This window comes from Pristiophorus japonicus, chromosome 10 (genome assembly GCF_044704955.1).
Source record: "Pristiophorus japonicus isolate sPriJap1 chromosome 10, sPriJap1.hap1, whole genome shotgun sequence".
Lineage (NCBI taxonomy): Eukaryota > Metazoa > Chordata > Chondrichthyes > Pristiophoridae > Pristiophorus > Pristiophorus japonicus.
This window is the reverse complement of record NC_091986.1, coordinates 117,638,975-117,652,280: the sequence shown is the minus strand read 5'-3', so window position 1 is coordinate 117,652,280 and position 13,306 is coordinate 117,638,975. Positions and strand designations below refer to the sequence as shown.

The following is a 13,306-nucleotide window of genomic DNA, read 5'->3' as shown; positions in this document are numbered from 1 at the left end:
CTGAATTACAGTGCTTAATGATGACTTCCCTTTACATCCATTGAGATGAATTTCAGGGGAAAGGGTATTTTTTGCATGTTACTCCACAAGTCAAGGCATCAACCAACACGAATAAATGGTTCTCTGATGAGTAAGTTGTTTAATTGGATTCTAAAACATTCCTTTTTCTCCTAGCCCCATTGCAATAAATTCTGCATACATAGTTCTTTTTTGTTGGTGCGGGTAGCAGGCCATGATAAACAGAACTGTGTTTGTCCTTGTGAGACTTCAGTAACTATTGTCTGGGTTATTATTATTAATAATAGTTAAAATATAACTCTGGAGGCTGCAGTTTAATTTCATCATATATTACTACACAATTGCATCAGAAATATCACTGAAAATACAACTGGAAGCCTTAATTACTACACGAGTTCAGGCTTTAGAACATTTCAGACAAATTTCCAGTTTTCACTGTTAAGTATATATTGGCATTAATTTCAATGAGAAAACTATAGCTAACTTTACAAAACAGAAGGAAAGTATAGAATGAATGGCTTTTAAAATCATAAACATAACTCCAGCTGATTCAATAAAAATAAATTCTATGGGGCTGGATTTTCCTTTTAAATCGCCCCCGCCCAATCTTTAGCGGTGTTCCGGTGGCTGCGTCTTTTTCAACCGCCGGAATGCCGCTGGTGCGCGCTCCCGCGGTTTTCGGGTGCTCCATGTGGGCGGCGGTGAAGCAGTGCGGGAGTGAAGTGCAGCGACGGTGTACGGCAGAGATGCTGACGAGAGGCCAGAGACTGCCAGCCTGAGATCGTTGTGGGGGGGAGGGAGGGAGGGAGAGTGAGATCGCTATGGGGGGGAGGCGGGGGTGGGGAAGAGTGAGATTACTGTGGGTGGGGGGGGTAGAGATCGCTGTGGGGGGGGAGGGGGCGGGGAGGGAGAGTCGCAGTGGGGAGGGGGGAGGGAGAGTGAGATCGCTGTGGGGGGGGAGAGGGAGAGTGAGATTGCTATGGGGGGAGGCGGGGGGGGGAAAGAGTGAGATCGCTGTGGGGAGGGGCGGGGGGGGGGAAGAGTGAGATTACTGTGGGGAGGGGGGAGGGAGAGTGAGATCGCTGTGGGGGGAGGCGGGGAAGAGTGAGATTACTATGGGGGGGTAGAGATCGCTGTGGGGGGGGAGGGAGAGTCGCTGTGGGGGGGGGAGGGAGAGTGAGATCACTGTGGGGGGGAGGTGGGGGGGGGAGAGGGAGAGTGAGATCGCTATGGGGGGAGGCGGGGGGGGGGAAAGAGTGAGATCGCTGTGGGGAGGGGCGGGGGGGCTAGGGAAGAGTGAGATTACTGTGGGGGGGGGAGGGAGAGTGAGATCGCTGTGGGGGGAGGCGGGGGGGGGGTGGGGAAAAGTGAGATCGCTGTGGGGAGGGGCGGGGGGGAGTGGGAGAGAGATCACTTGGCGGTGGTGGGGGGTGGGGAGGAGAAGAGAGTGAGATCGCTGTGGGGAGGGGGGGGGAAAGAGAGATCGCTGTGTGGGGGGGGGGGGGAAGAGAGAGAGAGAGAGAGAGAGTGAGATCGCTGTGGGGGGGAAGAGAGACTGGGGAGGGGAGGGGAAAGAGTCTGGGGATGAGTGAGACTAATGTGAGTGAGAGACACTAAAGGAGTAAATAAGGCTTCATTAGACCATTTATATTATTGCCTAACACTAGAAAATATTACAATCCATTTAAAAATACATCAAACTGTGGAGAACTATAAAGATCTGTGTAATATCAAACAAACCTGTCAGATCTGTGTCCATACCGCCCACTTAAGATCCACTTAAGATCCAGTAAGACCTGCTTTTTCAGGACGGTATTAAGGTCCAGTGATAAACAGATCTTAATGATGAAACTTCCATTTTGGACAGTATCTGGGCGGTAATATATGGGCGATTTGAGAGGAAACTTGTATTTCTGGGCGGTAACTGGGCGGTAAATGGGCAGTAAATGGGCGATTTGAGAGGAAACTCTCGCCCTATATATTTCCTTCAGTCTTAAAATCTCAACATTATTGTCCCCTTCCCACCACTTTGAAGTGAAAGGATTTAAAATTTTGTGCTCAAAAGGTAAATCAATCCAAACTCAATGAAAGGAATCTCTGCGCACAAAGTTTGGCACAAGAAGTGGAACCATTAACAAGACAATTACTGCCAGAAAGTGTAATAACTTCAGTTGGGATGAAATCAGAAAAATATGCATCTAGATCGTTTTGACTACAATAATTTTGAATATTTGAAATGGTTTTCAGGTCACTATTTCACAATAGTACCAGCATACTTTAAATCACAAATATAAATAATGCAACATTAATAAATAAATGCACTAAAGGATGAACACTATCATAGTAGTCTAGTGACTAATGCAAAAAAATAGGATTCTTGATCACATCAGATCACGATTCGTGGTGCCATTAATGCTACTAAGTAATAGCTAATAGAAATCTCCTCCAAGTGCCAACATCAAACCACCTAGGATTAGATATATTGTTAGTTAGACTGATGGACAAATTTTCCTTTACTCTGTTTTAACAATCCAACTGAAACTCAAAACTCATAAGTGCATACACTACTTCATTCACTGCTGCATCCGTGCGCCATTCCAATTCCTACAATAGCTATTTTCTGGTCTTTGAATTAGATGGTCAATTAGTGTCAAATTATGTGTAGTTGTGTGTTGTGAACTTGTGCTAGGTCCTAAAAGTGATATTTTAATCCACAACATTAATTACTCAGTACCAATTTAGTTACTGAACTCAAGAAATTGCTTTCATTTGTTGTTCATGTTCCCATACATTTTCCTCACTGTGGTATTGTTGTTCTTGGTAAATTGATTTGTCCATCGACTTGATTTCAGAAGACATATTTGGAGAAGTGAGAGGAGGGAGGTGCAATTGGAGTGTAATTCCAGTGGCAGGGCCACAAATTTAAAGTGGGACGTGGACCTGCCAGATTCCTGCCCCACTGACAGGAACCTATGGTGGGGGTGGTGTGCATTTCTTAAACTTGCATCAATTGCGTTCCTCCAGTATTTTAGAGCTTCCCCAGGAATTCCACCCAAAGGGCCCCAGATAGGTCCAGTAGAACCTACCTATGCTGAAATCAAGTGTTGATCCCAACAAAGATGAAGAGAATGATAATCGATCCATTGATTAGCTGCCCTGTAATTTGGATGTGAAGATGTTAAAGATTTTGAATGCTATTTCTTCTCAGTTCTCAGAGAGGCATAGTGCCACTCTGAGAATTGCTTCCTCCATGGTTCAGGCATTCCTGTTATTCTACAGAAGTTGGTACCCACCTAGAATATTTAAATGACTCTGTCCCCACAATATATTGAATTCAAACATAAAAAAGACAAGTTTCTTTCATTAAAGTAAAAAAAATCTCAATGGAAATCACTTCAGAAAAGGAAAGTCATATCCTGTTCTTTGGCTGCCATACAACTGTGGATTTTCAAAGCTTAATCCTTCAATCCTTACACAGCTCTGCTTTGATACAGTTTTATTTTTACATTCTCCCTTGAGTCCTAGCAATAAAGTTATGCTTGCCCAAACTGCACAAGTTTTCAATATATTAAGCTCATCAAACAAACATCAAGGCAATCATCCTTAAAGGCAGTTCAGTTCAGGTCACAGTTTCTTACCTTCAGGTCTAAACTGAGCAATCATTGTCACAATCTGGCCTGCCCCCTTTAGTGCCATTGCAGCCTGCTCATGTGTTGCAACACGAAGATCTATGCCATTTACCTGGACACAAGACAACAAAAAAATGTTAATTTACATTGCCTCAACAATAGGAATCCAGTTTTTGTTCGAAGATGATTTATGTGCCAGAAGTGGTGTAGTGTTATACATAAACAGACTGGTTGGTAAGTTTGAAAAACCTGATGTAAAAAAGCAAAATTAGGATTTACAGTCCTCGTATAGGATTTACAGTCCTCGTACAGAAAGTTAACATGCAGGTACAGCAAGCAATTAGAAAGGGAAATGGCATGTTGGCCTTTATTGCGAGGCGATTGGCGTACAAGTGTAAGGCAGTCTTGCTACAATTGTACAGGGCTTTGGTGGGACCACACCTGGAGTACTGTGCACAGTTTTGGTCTCCTTATCTGTTGAAGGATATACTTGCTGGAGACCCGGTGGAACAAAAGTTCACTAGATTGATTCTTGGGATAAACGGATTGTTCTATGAGGAGAGACTGAGTAGATTGGGCCTGTACTCTCTGACGTTTAGAAGAATGAGAGGTGATCTCATTGAAACATATAGGGGGAGAAATTTAGTATCACTCAGTTTGGGGGCAGTAACAGTTGGGAGGCACAAGACTTAATTCCAAATGCTAAAGTTGCCCCCCTCTCCAGGCTAAATCAAGCGCTCCACTTCCTTCCTGGCGCGGTAACAGTGCTGTGCACTGGGCCGTGTAGCGCTGCCGCATCCGAGGGGCCCTTACCTCACTTAAAGGGAAGGGCCCATGCTGCCAACACTGCAGATGAAAAAGGGACCTACCTGGACCACCATGTAGAGCAGGTGTCACATGATCAGCCTGGCACTCAAGCAGAGTGCCTGGCTGTGCGATCGCGGCTAGTACTCCACGAAGGAAACAGACCAGGAGCGGCAACAAGTGTTACGTTTAAAAAAAATTTCACGCGGCCACCTTGCCTTTAATTTTTGACCCGGTAGCTGCTGCAGGAGATGAAAATTAATTTTTGTGCACTAACGGGGCGATGTGCGCGGCGATGGCGCCATGGGAGATTGGGGTGCAAAGGTGTTGCGCCACTGCTAAACTCCCACCCAATATGGTGGGAGTCGTTGCCAGCATTGAGGCGTTAAGGCTTTTGCACCCCGTTAGCACCCCCGGGGGCGTTAACAGGAGGTGCAAATGCACCAAATTTCTAGCCCATAAGATTCTGAGGGAGACTAACAGGGCAGATGCTACAAAGTTGTTTCCCCTGACAGGAGAGTCGAGAACTAAGGGTCATGGGGCTAGATTTTACACTTTTGTGCAGATCACCCAAAAATGGGTGTTATTTCTGACGTGGGTGGTAAAAATGGGTTTTCAGATCGCTGGCTTCTTGTACACTCTCAAAGCACCTATTTTCCATTTTTGAAATTGGGCATTTCCGCGAGCGATATGAAATGGGCGGTAGCGTTAAATCTCTCTGACCTTCTGCAGTAAAGTGCCGCCGTCCTTAGCAACGGCATGGCAACACTCGATTCCTGCGATTCAGGAGGTCAAGGGTCATCATGACATGCGCAGAAGAGGAGACAGAGAGAGAGGGAGCTGAGACGCACTGAAAGCATGTGTGGGTGTGGTGTGTGCTTGTTTGGCTGTTGTGAGAGTCACAAGGGAGATTCACCAGCAACAAAAAGCCTACTAAGCATCAAGAACATAGTTGGCACAGAGTTTTTGTCCAACAAATAAGAAATAACATGGCAGGGATAGAGGAGGCCCTGGAGCTGGTAGCCAGGAACACTGGTGGCAGAGTGCTCCCATAGGTCCCAGAGAGTGGAGCAACATCTTGCTTCTGGCTCAGAGCACACTCCCACCTCAGGACCATTCTCTCCCGTAACCGTCCAAGCAGCGGTTCGGCCGTCATGCCCCCCCACCCAATGAAGCATCGCCTGAGGAGCTCCTCAGCCAGGCGGCTTGGAGTCAGGAGAAGGGGGAAGGGGTAGAGGTAGAGGTGGAGAGGAGGAGAAGTGGGGATAGGGGAGGAAGGGTTGGGTTTTACAGAAATATTGATGATTTCAGACAAATGTTCAGTTTAAATGTTTTTTATTTAACAAAACCTTGATGCGCATTGGCTCAGATAGCTGCATTGTTACACGCTGGTGATTCCTTAACATCAAAAAGGATATAATTACATTTAACTTCAATCAACTTAAACTGTCACCAAGGTGATGCCCACCATTGATGTATGAGCTGCACACACAGCAGTGTATCAGCTTTGCAAATACCACCTGTTGTGTATCTGTAAAACATGCACTCCCATGTTCCGCCACCAGGGAGCTCATCCCCTGAAGTCCCAAGGGATCCCAGCATCCCTTGGGAACACTGTATATAAACCGGCCCCTAAGGTCTGTTCCTCACTCTGGAGTGTCCTATTAAAGACTGAGGTCACTGTTACTTTAACCTCCCTGTGTGCAGCCTCAGCTATGTTAGGAACACAATAACTGCCGATGAGAATACGAATCCAACGCAAAGATGCAGCAAACTGTGGGCATCCTGGAAAAGTTCTCGGAGGGTGAGGACTGGGAAGCCTATGTCGAACGGCCAGACCAGTACTTTGTAGCCAACGAGCTGGACAGATAAAGAAGCGCTGCAAAAAGGAGAGCGGTCCTCCTCACAGTCTGCGGAGCACCGACCTACAGCCTCATGAAGAATCTTCTGGCTCCCGTGAAACCCACAGATAAGTCGTATGAGGAGCTGTGTACACTAGTTCGGGAGCATCTTAACCCAAGGGAGAGCGTGCTGATGGCGAGGTATCGGTTCTACGTGTGCCAGTGATCTGAAGGTCAGGAAGTGGTGAGCTACGTCACCAAGCTAAGGCGACTTGCTGGACAATGTGAGTTTGATGGCTACCTGGAGCAAATGCTCAGAGACTTTTTTGTACTGGGCATTGGCCATGAGACCGTCCTATGAAAACTTCTGACTGTAGAGACACCGACCCTCAGTAAGGCCATTGCGATAGCACAGGTGTTTATGTCCACCAGTGATAACACCAAACAAATCTCTCAGCACACAGGTGCTAGCAATGTTCATAAATTAACTGGAACTGTGTTTGTGAGCAGAAATGTACAGGGCAGAACACACGAGTCTGCAACTGCCAGCAGGCCTCAGGTAACCCAGATGACTCAGAGTTCCCAACAAAGGAAGAATGCAAGGCAATTCACACCTTGTTGGTGTTGTGGAGGCTTCCATTCAGCCTATTCATGCCGCTTCAAAGGGTATGTTTGCAAGAGCTGTGGAACAATGGGGCACCTCCAATGAGCTTGCAAGCGAGCTGCAAGCTCTGCAAAACCTGCTAAACACCACGTGGCAGAGGAAGATCAGTCCATGGTGGATCAAAGCAATTTCGAGCCTCAGAGAGAGGAGGCAGATGCTGAAGTACACTGGGTGCACACATTTGAGACGAAATGTCCACCTATAATGCTAAACATAAAATTGAATGGCTTACCCGTAGCCATGGAACTGGATACTGGCGCAAGCCAATCCATCATGAGTAAAAAGATGTTTGAGGGACTGTGGTGCAACAAGGCATTTAGATCAGCCCTGAGCCCCAACCACACGAAACTGAGAACGTACACAAAGAGCTTATCACTGTCCTGGGCAGCGCCATGGTCAAGGTCACCTACGAGGGCACAGTGCACAAACTGCTACTCTGGATTGTCCCGGGCGATGGCCCCACGCTGCTTGGAAGGAGCTGGCTGGGCAAAATCCGCTGGAACTGGGATGACATCCGAGCGCTATCACATGTCGATGTACCCAGGTTCTTAACAAATTTCCTTCCCTTTTTGAGCCAGGCATTGGAAACTTTTCTGGGGCGAAGGTGCGGATCCACTTGGTCCCAGAGGCACGACCCATTCACCACAAGGGGCGAGCGGTACCTCACATGATGAGGGAGAGAGTGGAAATCGAGTTGGACAGGCTGCAACGCGAGGGCATCATCTCCCCAGTGGAATTCAGCGAGTGGGCCAGCCCGATTCTTCCAGTACTCAAAAGTGATGGCACGGTCAGGATTTGCGGCGAATATAGAGTAATTATTAATCGTTTCTCGTTACAGGACCAATTCCCGCTATCTAAGGCAGACAACCTATTTGCGATGCTGGCAGGAGGCAAGACGTTCACCAAGCTCGACCTGACTTCGGCCTACGTGACGCAGGAGCTGGAGGAATCTTCGAAGGGCCTCACCTGCATCAACACGCACAAGGGACTGTTCATCTACAACAGATGCCCGTTTGGAATTCGGTCAGCTGCAGCGATCTTCCAGAGAAACATGGAGAGCCTACTCAAGTCGGTACCACGCACGATGGTTTTTCAGGATGACATATTGGTCACGGGTCTGGACACCGTCGAGCACCTACAAAACCTGGAGGTGCTCCAGCGACTGGATCGCGTAGGGCTGCAGCTGAAGAGGTCGAAATGCGTCTTCATGGCAACAGAAGTGGAGTTTTTGGGGAGAAAGATCGCGGCAGACGGCATTCAGCCCACAGACGCCAGGACTGAGGCTATCAGGAACGCACCCAGGCCGCAGAACGTCTCGGAGCTGCAGTCGTTCCTGGGTCTCAACTATTTTGGTAACTTCCTACCGGGGTTAAGCACCCTTTTAAAGCCCCTACATGTGTTATTGCACAAAGATGAGAACTGGGTATGGGGAAAAACCAAGTAATTGCTTTTGAGAAAGGCAGAAACATTTTATGCTCCAACAAGCTGCTTGTATTGTATAACCCATGTAAAAGACTTGTGTTAGCATTTGACGCATCGTCATACGGAGTCGGGTGTGTATTACAACAAGCTAATGTTGCGGGGAAGTTGCAACCTGTCGCCTATGCTTCCAGGAGCTTGTCTAAGGCCGAGAGGGCCTACAGCATGATTGAGAAAGAGGCATTAGCATGTGTTTTCGGGGTAAAGAAAATGCATCAGTACCTGTTTGGCCTCAAATTTGAGCTGGAAACTGGTCAGTGCCACTAACAGCTTTCCCCAGCGTGAAGCTGTGTGTGGCTGGGCGGCGCGTCTGCCCTTAAAGGGGAGGTCGCGCTGCCGGCGACTCCATATTCATTTTTATTCTCGGCCGACAATGATGCTCACAGGTTCAGCCGGGCTGCCAACAGGCAGCCTGGTACCCCCCTCTTGGGTGCCAGGCTATTCCCATGGCCAAAACCCTCCCTGGTGGCCCAGTGGACCAAAGTAAAAACTTTGCAGCGTTTGCAGCGGCTCTCCCCTTTAACTGAAGGGGAGGGACGTTGTGACGCATCAGCACGCGCTGATGACTGGTCGGGGCAGCCAACCTGCTGCAAGGGCGCTTCCGCGTAGCAGCCACCTGGAACACCGCCCTGACCGGAAAAAAACAAAGTACTGAATTTCGCCCGAATCTGTGCCCCATGGGCTGGAGTTTTCCCAGTACCGTGCGCGTGGGGTGAGGGGATGGCGGGTCAGTGGGTGGTGAGGCGGGGGGGGCCAAAAAAAAAATAAAAAAATAAAAAAATTGCCAGCGCGTTAGGAACCTGCCGTGATCTGAATTTAACTTGGGCATGTTTCCCAGGCTATCATACAAGGCCATCGCAGACATTTGTAGCTTGCTGGAACAAGACCTGCTGACCAGAGGACCTGGTGGATTTTTGACAGATCGCAAGTGCCGGGTTAAGCATGCGCTTTGCATACCTAAATCCAGAACTTGCGTGGACCCCAGAGGCACATGGGGTGCATGATTTCAGGCCCATTATTTCTTTTTAACCTGTGTGCAGTCTCTGCAGGCTGAAGGGGAAAGTGGCAAAATTCAGAAATAGCTTTTATTGAAAGTTTAGCTAGTCACTTCTTTTTTTCAACTTGTTCAGTGCCTACTTGTTAAATTCTGATTTGGCACATATTTTACGGATATGAAATTTGAGCCAATCAGATGCAAGTGTGACACTAACTCTGAATCTCAAATGTGATGCCTGAAGTGTGATGGACAGGAAGTGCGCCCATGTGCCGTTATAAAAAAATATATACACACACACACACACACACAAAAGTGTGGAAACCATAATCTGTGTAATGCTATCTGATGTGAAAACTACAGTACACAACATTAAAGTGGTGATTCTCTGAAGATGGTACAAAGCCAGGCAGACAAGGGTAAGTGAAAACACACAAAACATCATTTCTCACCAGCCCGAGGAAAGTACTGTAATAATGGTTAGCAAATAAGGAAACCATATTCAATAGGTTAAACTTTCAAAATAGTAATTTCTACATTGTACATGGCACAATTTAATTAATATGTGCCATTGTCAGGTGGGTAAGTAGTAACACTAGGCAGTTTAAACACAGATTTCTGGCCATGTCCCTGAATATATTCATGTTTTGCCTTTACAGAAACTCTCCAAAAAAAGTTGCATTTAAAATGCACAGGCTAGCCAAATTACATTCCAGCAAGAATATGGGAATTTAAAAATCATGAAAAACAAGTAGTCCAAGTACAAATCTTTGCAGATTACATACTTCTACAAAATCTAGCATAAAAGACATGTCAGCAATTATTACATTATCTTCAAAGCTAGTATCCTTAAACAGGCTAGTTTTGCGCTTCTCAAACCAAACAAAAATAACTTACCTAACAGGTTAATGATCCCTTCATTATAAGCTGCAGAAAGTATAATGGCATCTTTGAATAGAAGCATTGATCACCCTAATGTCAACTGTGGCTCAGTGGATAACACATTTGCCTCTGAGTCAGAAAGTTGTGGGTTCATATCCCACTCCAGGGACTTGAGCACATAAATCTAGGCTGACACTCCAGTGCAGTGCTGAGGGAGGTGCCATCTTTCAGATGAGATGCCAAACTGAGACCCCGTCTGCTCTCAGGTGGGCGTAAAAGATCCTATGGCACTATTTTGAAGAAGAGCAAAGGAGTTATCCCCGGTGCCCTGGCCAATATTTATCCCTCAATCAACATAACCAAAACAGATTATCTGATCATTATCACATTGGTGTTCGTGGGAGTTTGCTGTGCGCAACTTGGCTGCTGCATTTCCCACATTACAAGAGTAACTACACTTCAAAAAGTGCTTCATTGGCTGAAAAGCACTTTGAGATATCCGGTCATCGTGAAAGGCGCTATATAAATGTAAGTCTTTCTTTCTATTTGTGAGCTCGTTGGCACGGAGATTGAAGTCTTCCACCTATCGGTCTATTCCACTGATCTCTTCAAGTCCTCCTGCTCTTTTATAGCCACCCTTGTTTTTTTGTCAAACCCCTCCACATTTGTGTTCTCAGCAAATGTCAATATCATACTTCTTATTCACAAGCCTAAATCACCTATACGTACGGAGAATAAAGGTGGGCCCAGCACTGATCAGAGAATATACCACTTCCAGCGTTATAGTGCATCAATCTCGAAAGAATCATGACCAATGCCATAAAGCTAAAACTAATGCGAATAGGATGCACAAGCTTATTAACAGAACAATTCACAATAAACCAAAGCACACCATTTTGTCTTTATACAAGACCTTGGTTAGGCCTCAGTTAGAATGATGTGTTCAGTTTTGATCTCCTTATATGATGGGTGATATTGCGGATTTGAAAAGTAAGCAGAGGGCCACACGGGTAACTCCCAATTTAAAACATTTTGGTTACCCAGATGGACTGAAAGGGCTGGGTCTGTTTACTATCGAGAATAGCAGACTTCGGGCTGATTTGATTGAGGTTTATAAGATATTGAAGGGACTAGATTCTGTCTGTGCAGACCAATTATTTCAACTGAATAGGTTAGGAAGAACCAGGGATACTCTTACAAGTTATGCAAGGTCAGAACTAGATGAAATGTTCGGAGGTTCTTCTTTTCCCAACAAAGAATGGACCTGCAGGATGGGTTTACGGCTCGTGCTGTGAACGCTGATTTGCTGAATTCCTTCAAGTTAAAGCTGGTCCTGTTTCTGACTGGGTCGAAGATCACCTCATACAAGAGGTTGGTAACATTATTCAGGATGAAGGTGGTTTCCTGGACTACCTTCGATCACCTTAGGGATGGGAGAAGAATTTTGCCAGATTTTTTCCCCCCAATTGGTCTGGATATTTATATTTTTCTCCACCTCTCCATAGCAACACCTTTTATTTGGAGGAAGTGAGGGGAGTCAAAGGAGAAGTTCTCCAATGTGAGCACAAGTTCAGCCAGGCAGAGGAGGATTGGGCCTCTGTTCAAAGAAGAAGCGGAGCGCCCTCAGGACATCCTTGAGGGGGTTGTAGGTGTAGAGAGATTGGATGTCCATGGTGAAAAGGATATAGTTGAGGCCAGCAAACTGTTACAGTGATGGAGGGCGTTGGAAGAGTCGCAGATGTAGGTGGGAAGAGACTGGACAAGGGGAGGAAAAATAGAGTCGAGATCGGAAGAAATCAGTTCCATGGGGCAAGAAAAGACTGAAACTATGGATCTACCAGGTCAGTCCTTTTTGTGGATCTTGGGAAGGAGGTAGAACCAAGTTGGGGGACTATGAGGTTGGCAGCTGTGGAGGGAAGATCTCCAGAGGAGATGAGGTCAGTGACATTCCTGGAAACATTGGCTTGATGATCGGTAATGGGGACATCATCTACAGGGAGGTAGGAGGAGGTATCAAGAGTATATGTTCAGCCTCTGCAAGGTAGAGATCAGTTCGCCAAACATCAACAGCGTCACCCTTGTTAGCAGGTTTAATGACAATGTTAGGGTTGGATCTGAGAGAATGGAGTGCTGCAAGTTCAAAGGGAGGTGGGTTGGAGTGAGTTAGAGGAGCAGAGAAATTGAAATGATCACCTCCAAGCTCCCCTCCAAGTCACACATTATCCTGATTTGACATATATCGCCATTCCCTCATCGTCATTGGGTCAAAATCCTGGAGCTCTCTACCTAACAGAATTGTGGGAGTACCTTCACTACGCTGACTGCAGTGGTTCAAGAAAAAGGCCCACCACCATTACTTTTGCATGGGCAACTAAGGATGGGCAATAAATATTGGCCTTGTTAGTGACACCCATGCTTTTAGAATGAATATTTTAAAAGTTATACCCCCTCCTTCCTCTGAGTGGTCTTACCGTCTAATTATTCTTTTAGTTCTTATATGGTTATAAAATTCCATACCATTTCCTTTTACATTATCCATTACTTTTTTGACTCTTCTAATCTCTCTTTTCACTTCCCTACTGCACTTTCTATATTCTTCATAATGTTTTTAGCCCTAGCTTTATCAAATGCTTATGCAAATGAAATATTCAATTTCAATTTAATTTCAATTTCCCAATTTATCCATGAACCTTATCATTTGATGCACCTTATTTTCACATGATAGCAATAAATATATTTTGCCTTCTATCCATCTTATATTTCGGGGCCGAAATTGCCCCTTCCCTTAACACCTGTTACCATCGAAATCGGCGGCACACTGCGGAGTGGAATGGCCAACAATTTTTTGTGGAATGGCTGCCATTTTAAAAATTCCGTTCCTGCGGTATCCCGATTGTGGCCCTCTCCCCCCACTACTGCTCTGCTGCTGCCGATCCGTCCTAACTGCGACATCAGTGTGCATACCGCCGATGTTCCCCCCCGATCGAGAAATTCC

At 46.2% G+C, this 13,306-nt stretch overlaps 1 protein-coding gene across 2 annotated transcripts in view; it reads right to left on the bottom strand.

Annotated features, from left to right (window-relative positions):
• Window positions 1-13,306, bottom strand: part of dlg2 (discs, large homolog 2 (Drosophila)) — a 1,568,664-nt gene that overhangs the window by 530,347 nt on the left and 1,025,011 nt on the right. For both annotated transcript variants that reach the window (XM_070892045.1, XM_070892046.1), the window contains exon 16: window positions 3,657-3,759. In XM_070892045.1, coding sequence (XP_070748146.1) covers window positions 3,657-3,759 — 103 coding nt within the window. The remainder of the gene's footprint in view (window positions 1-3,656; window positions 3,760-13,306) is intronic.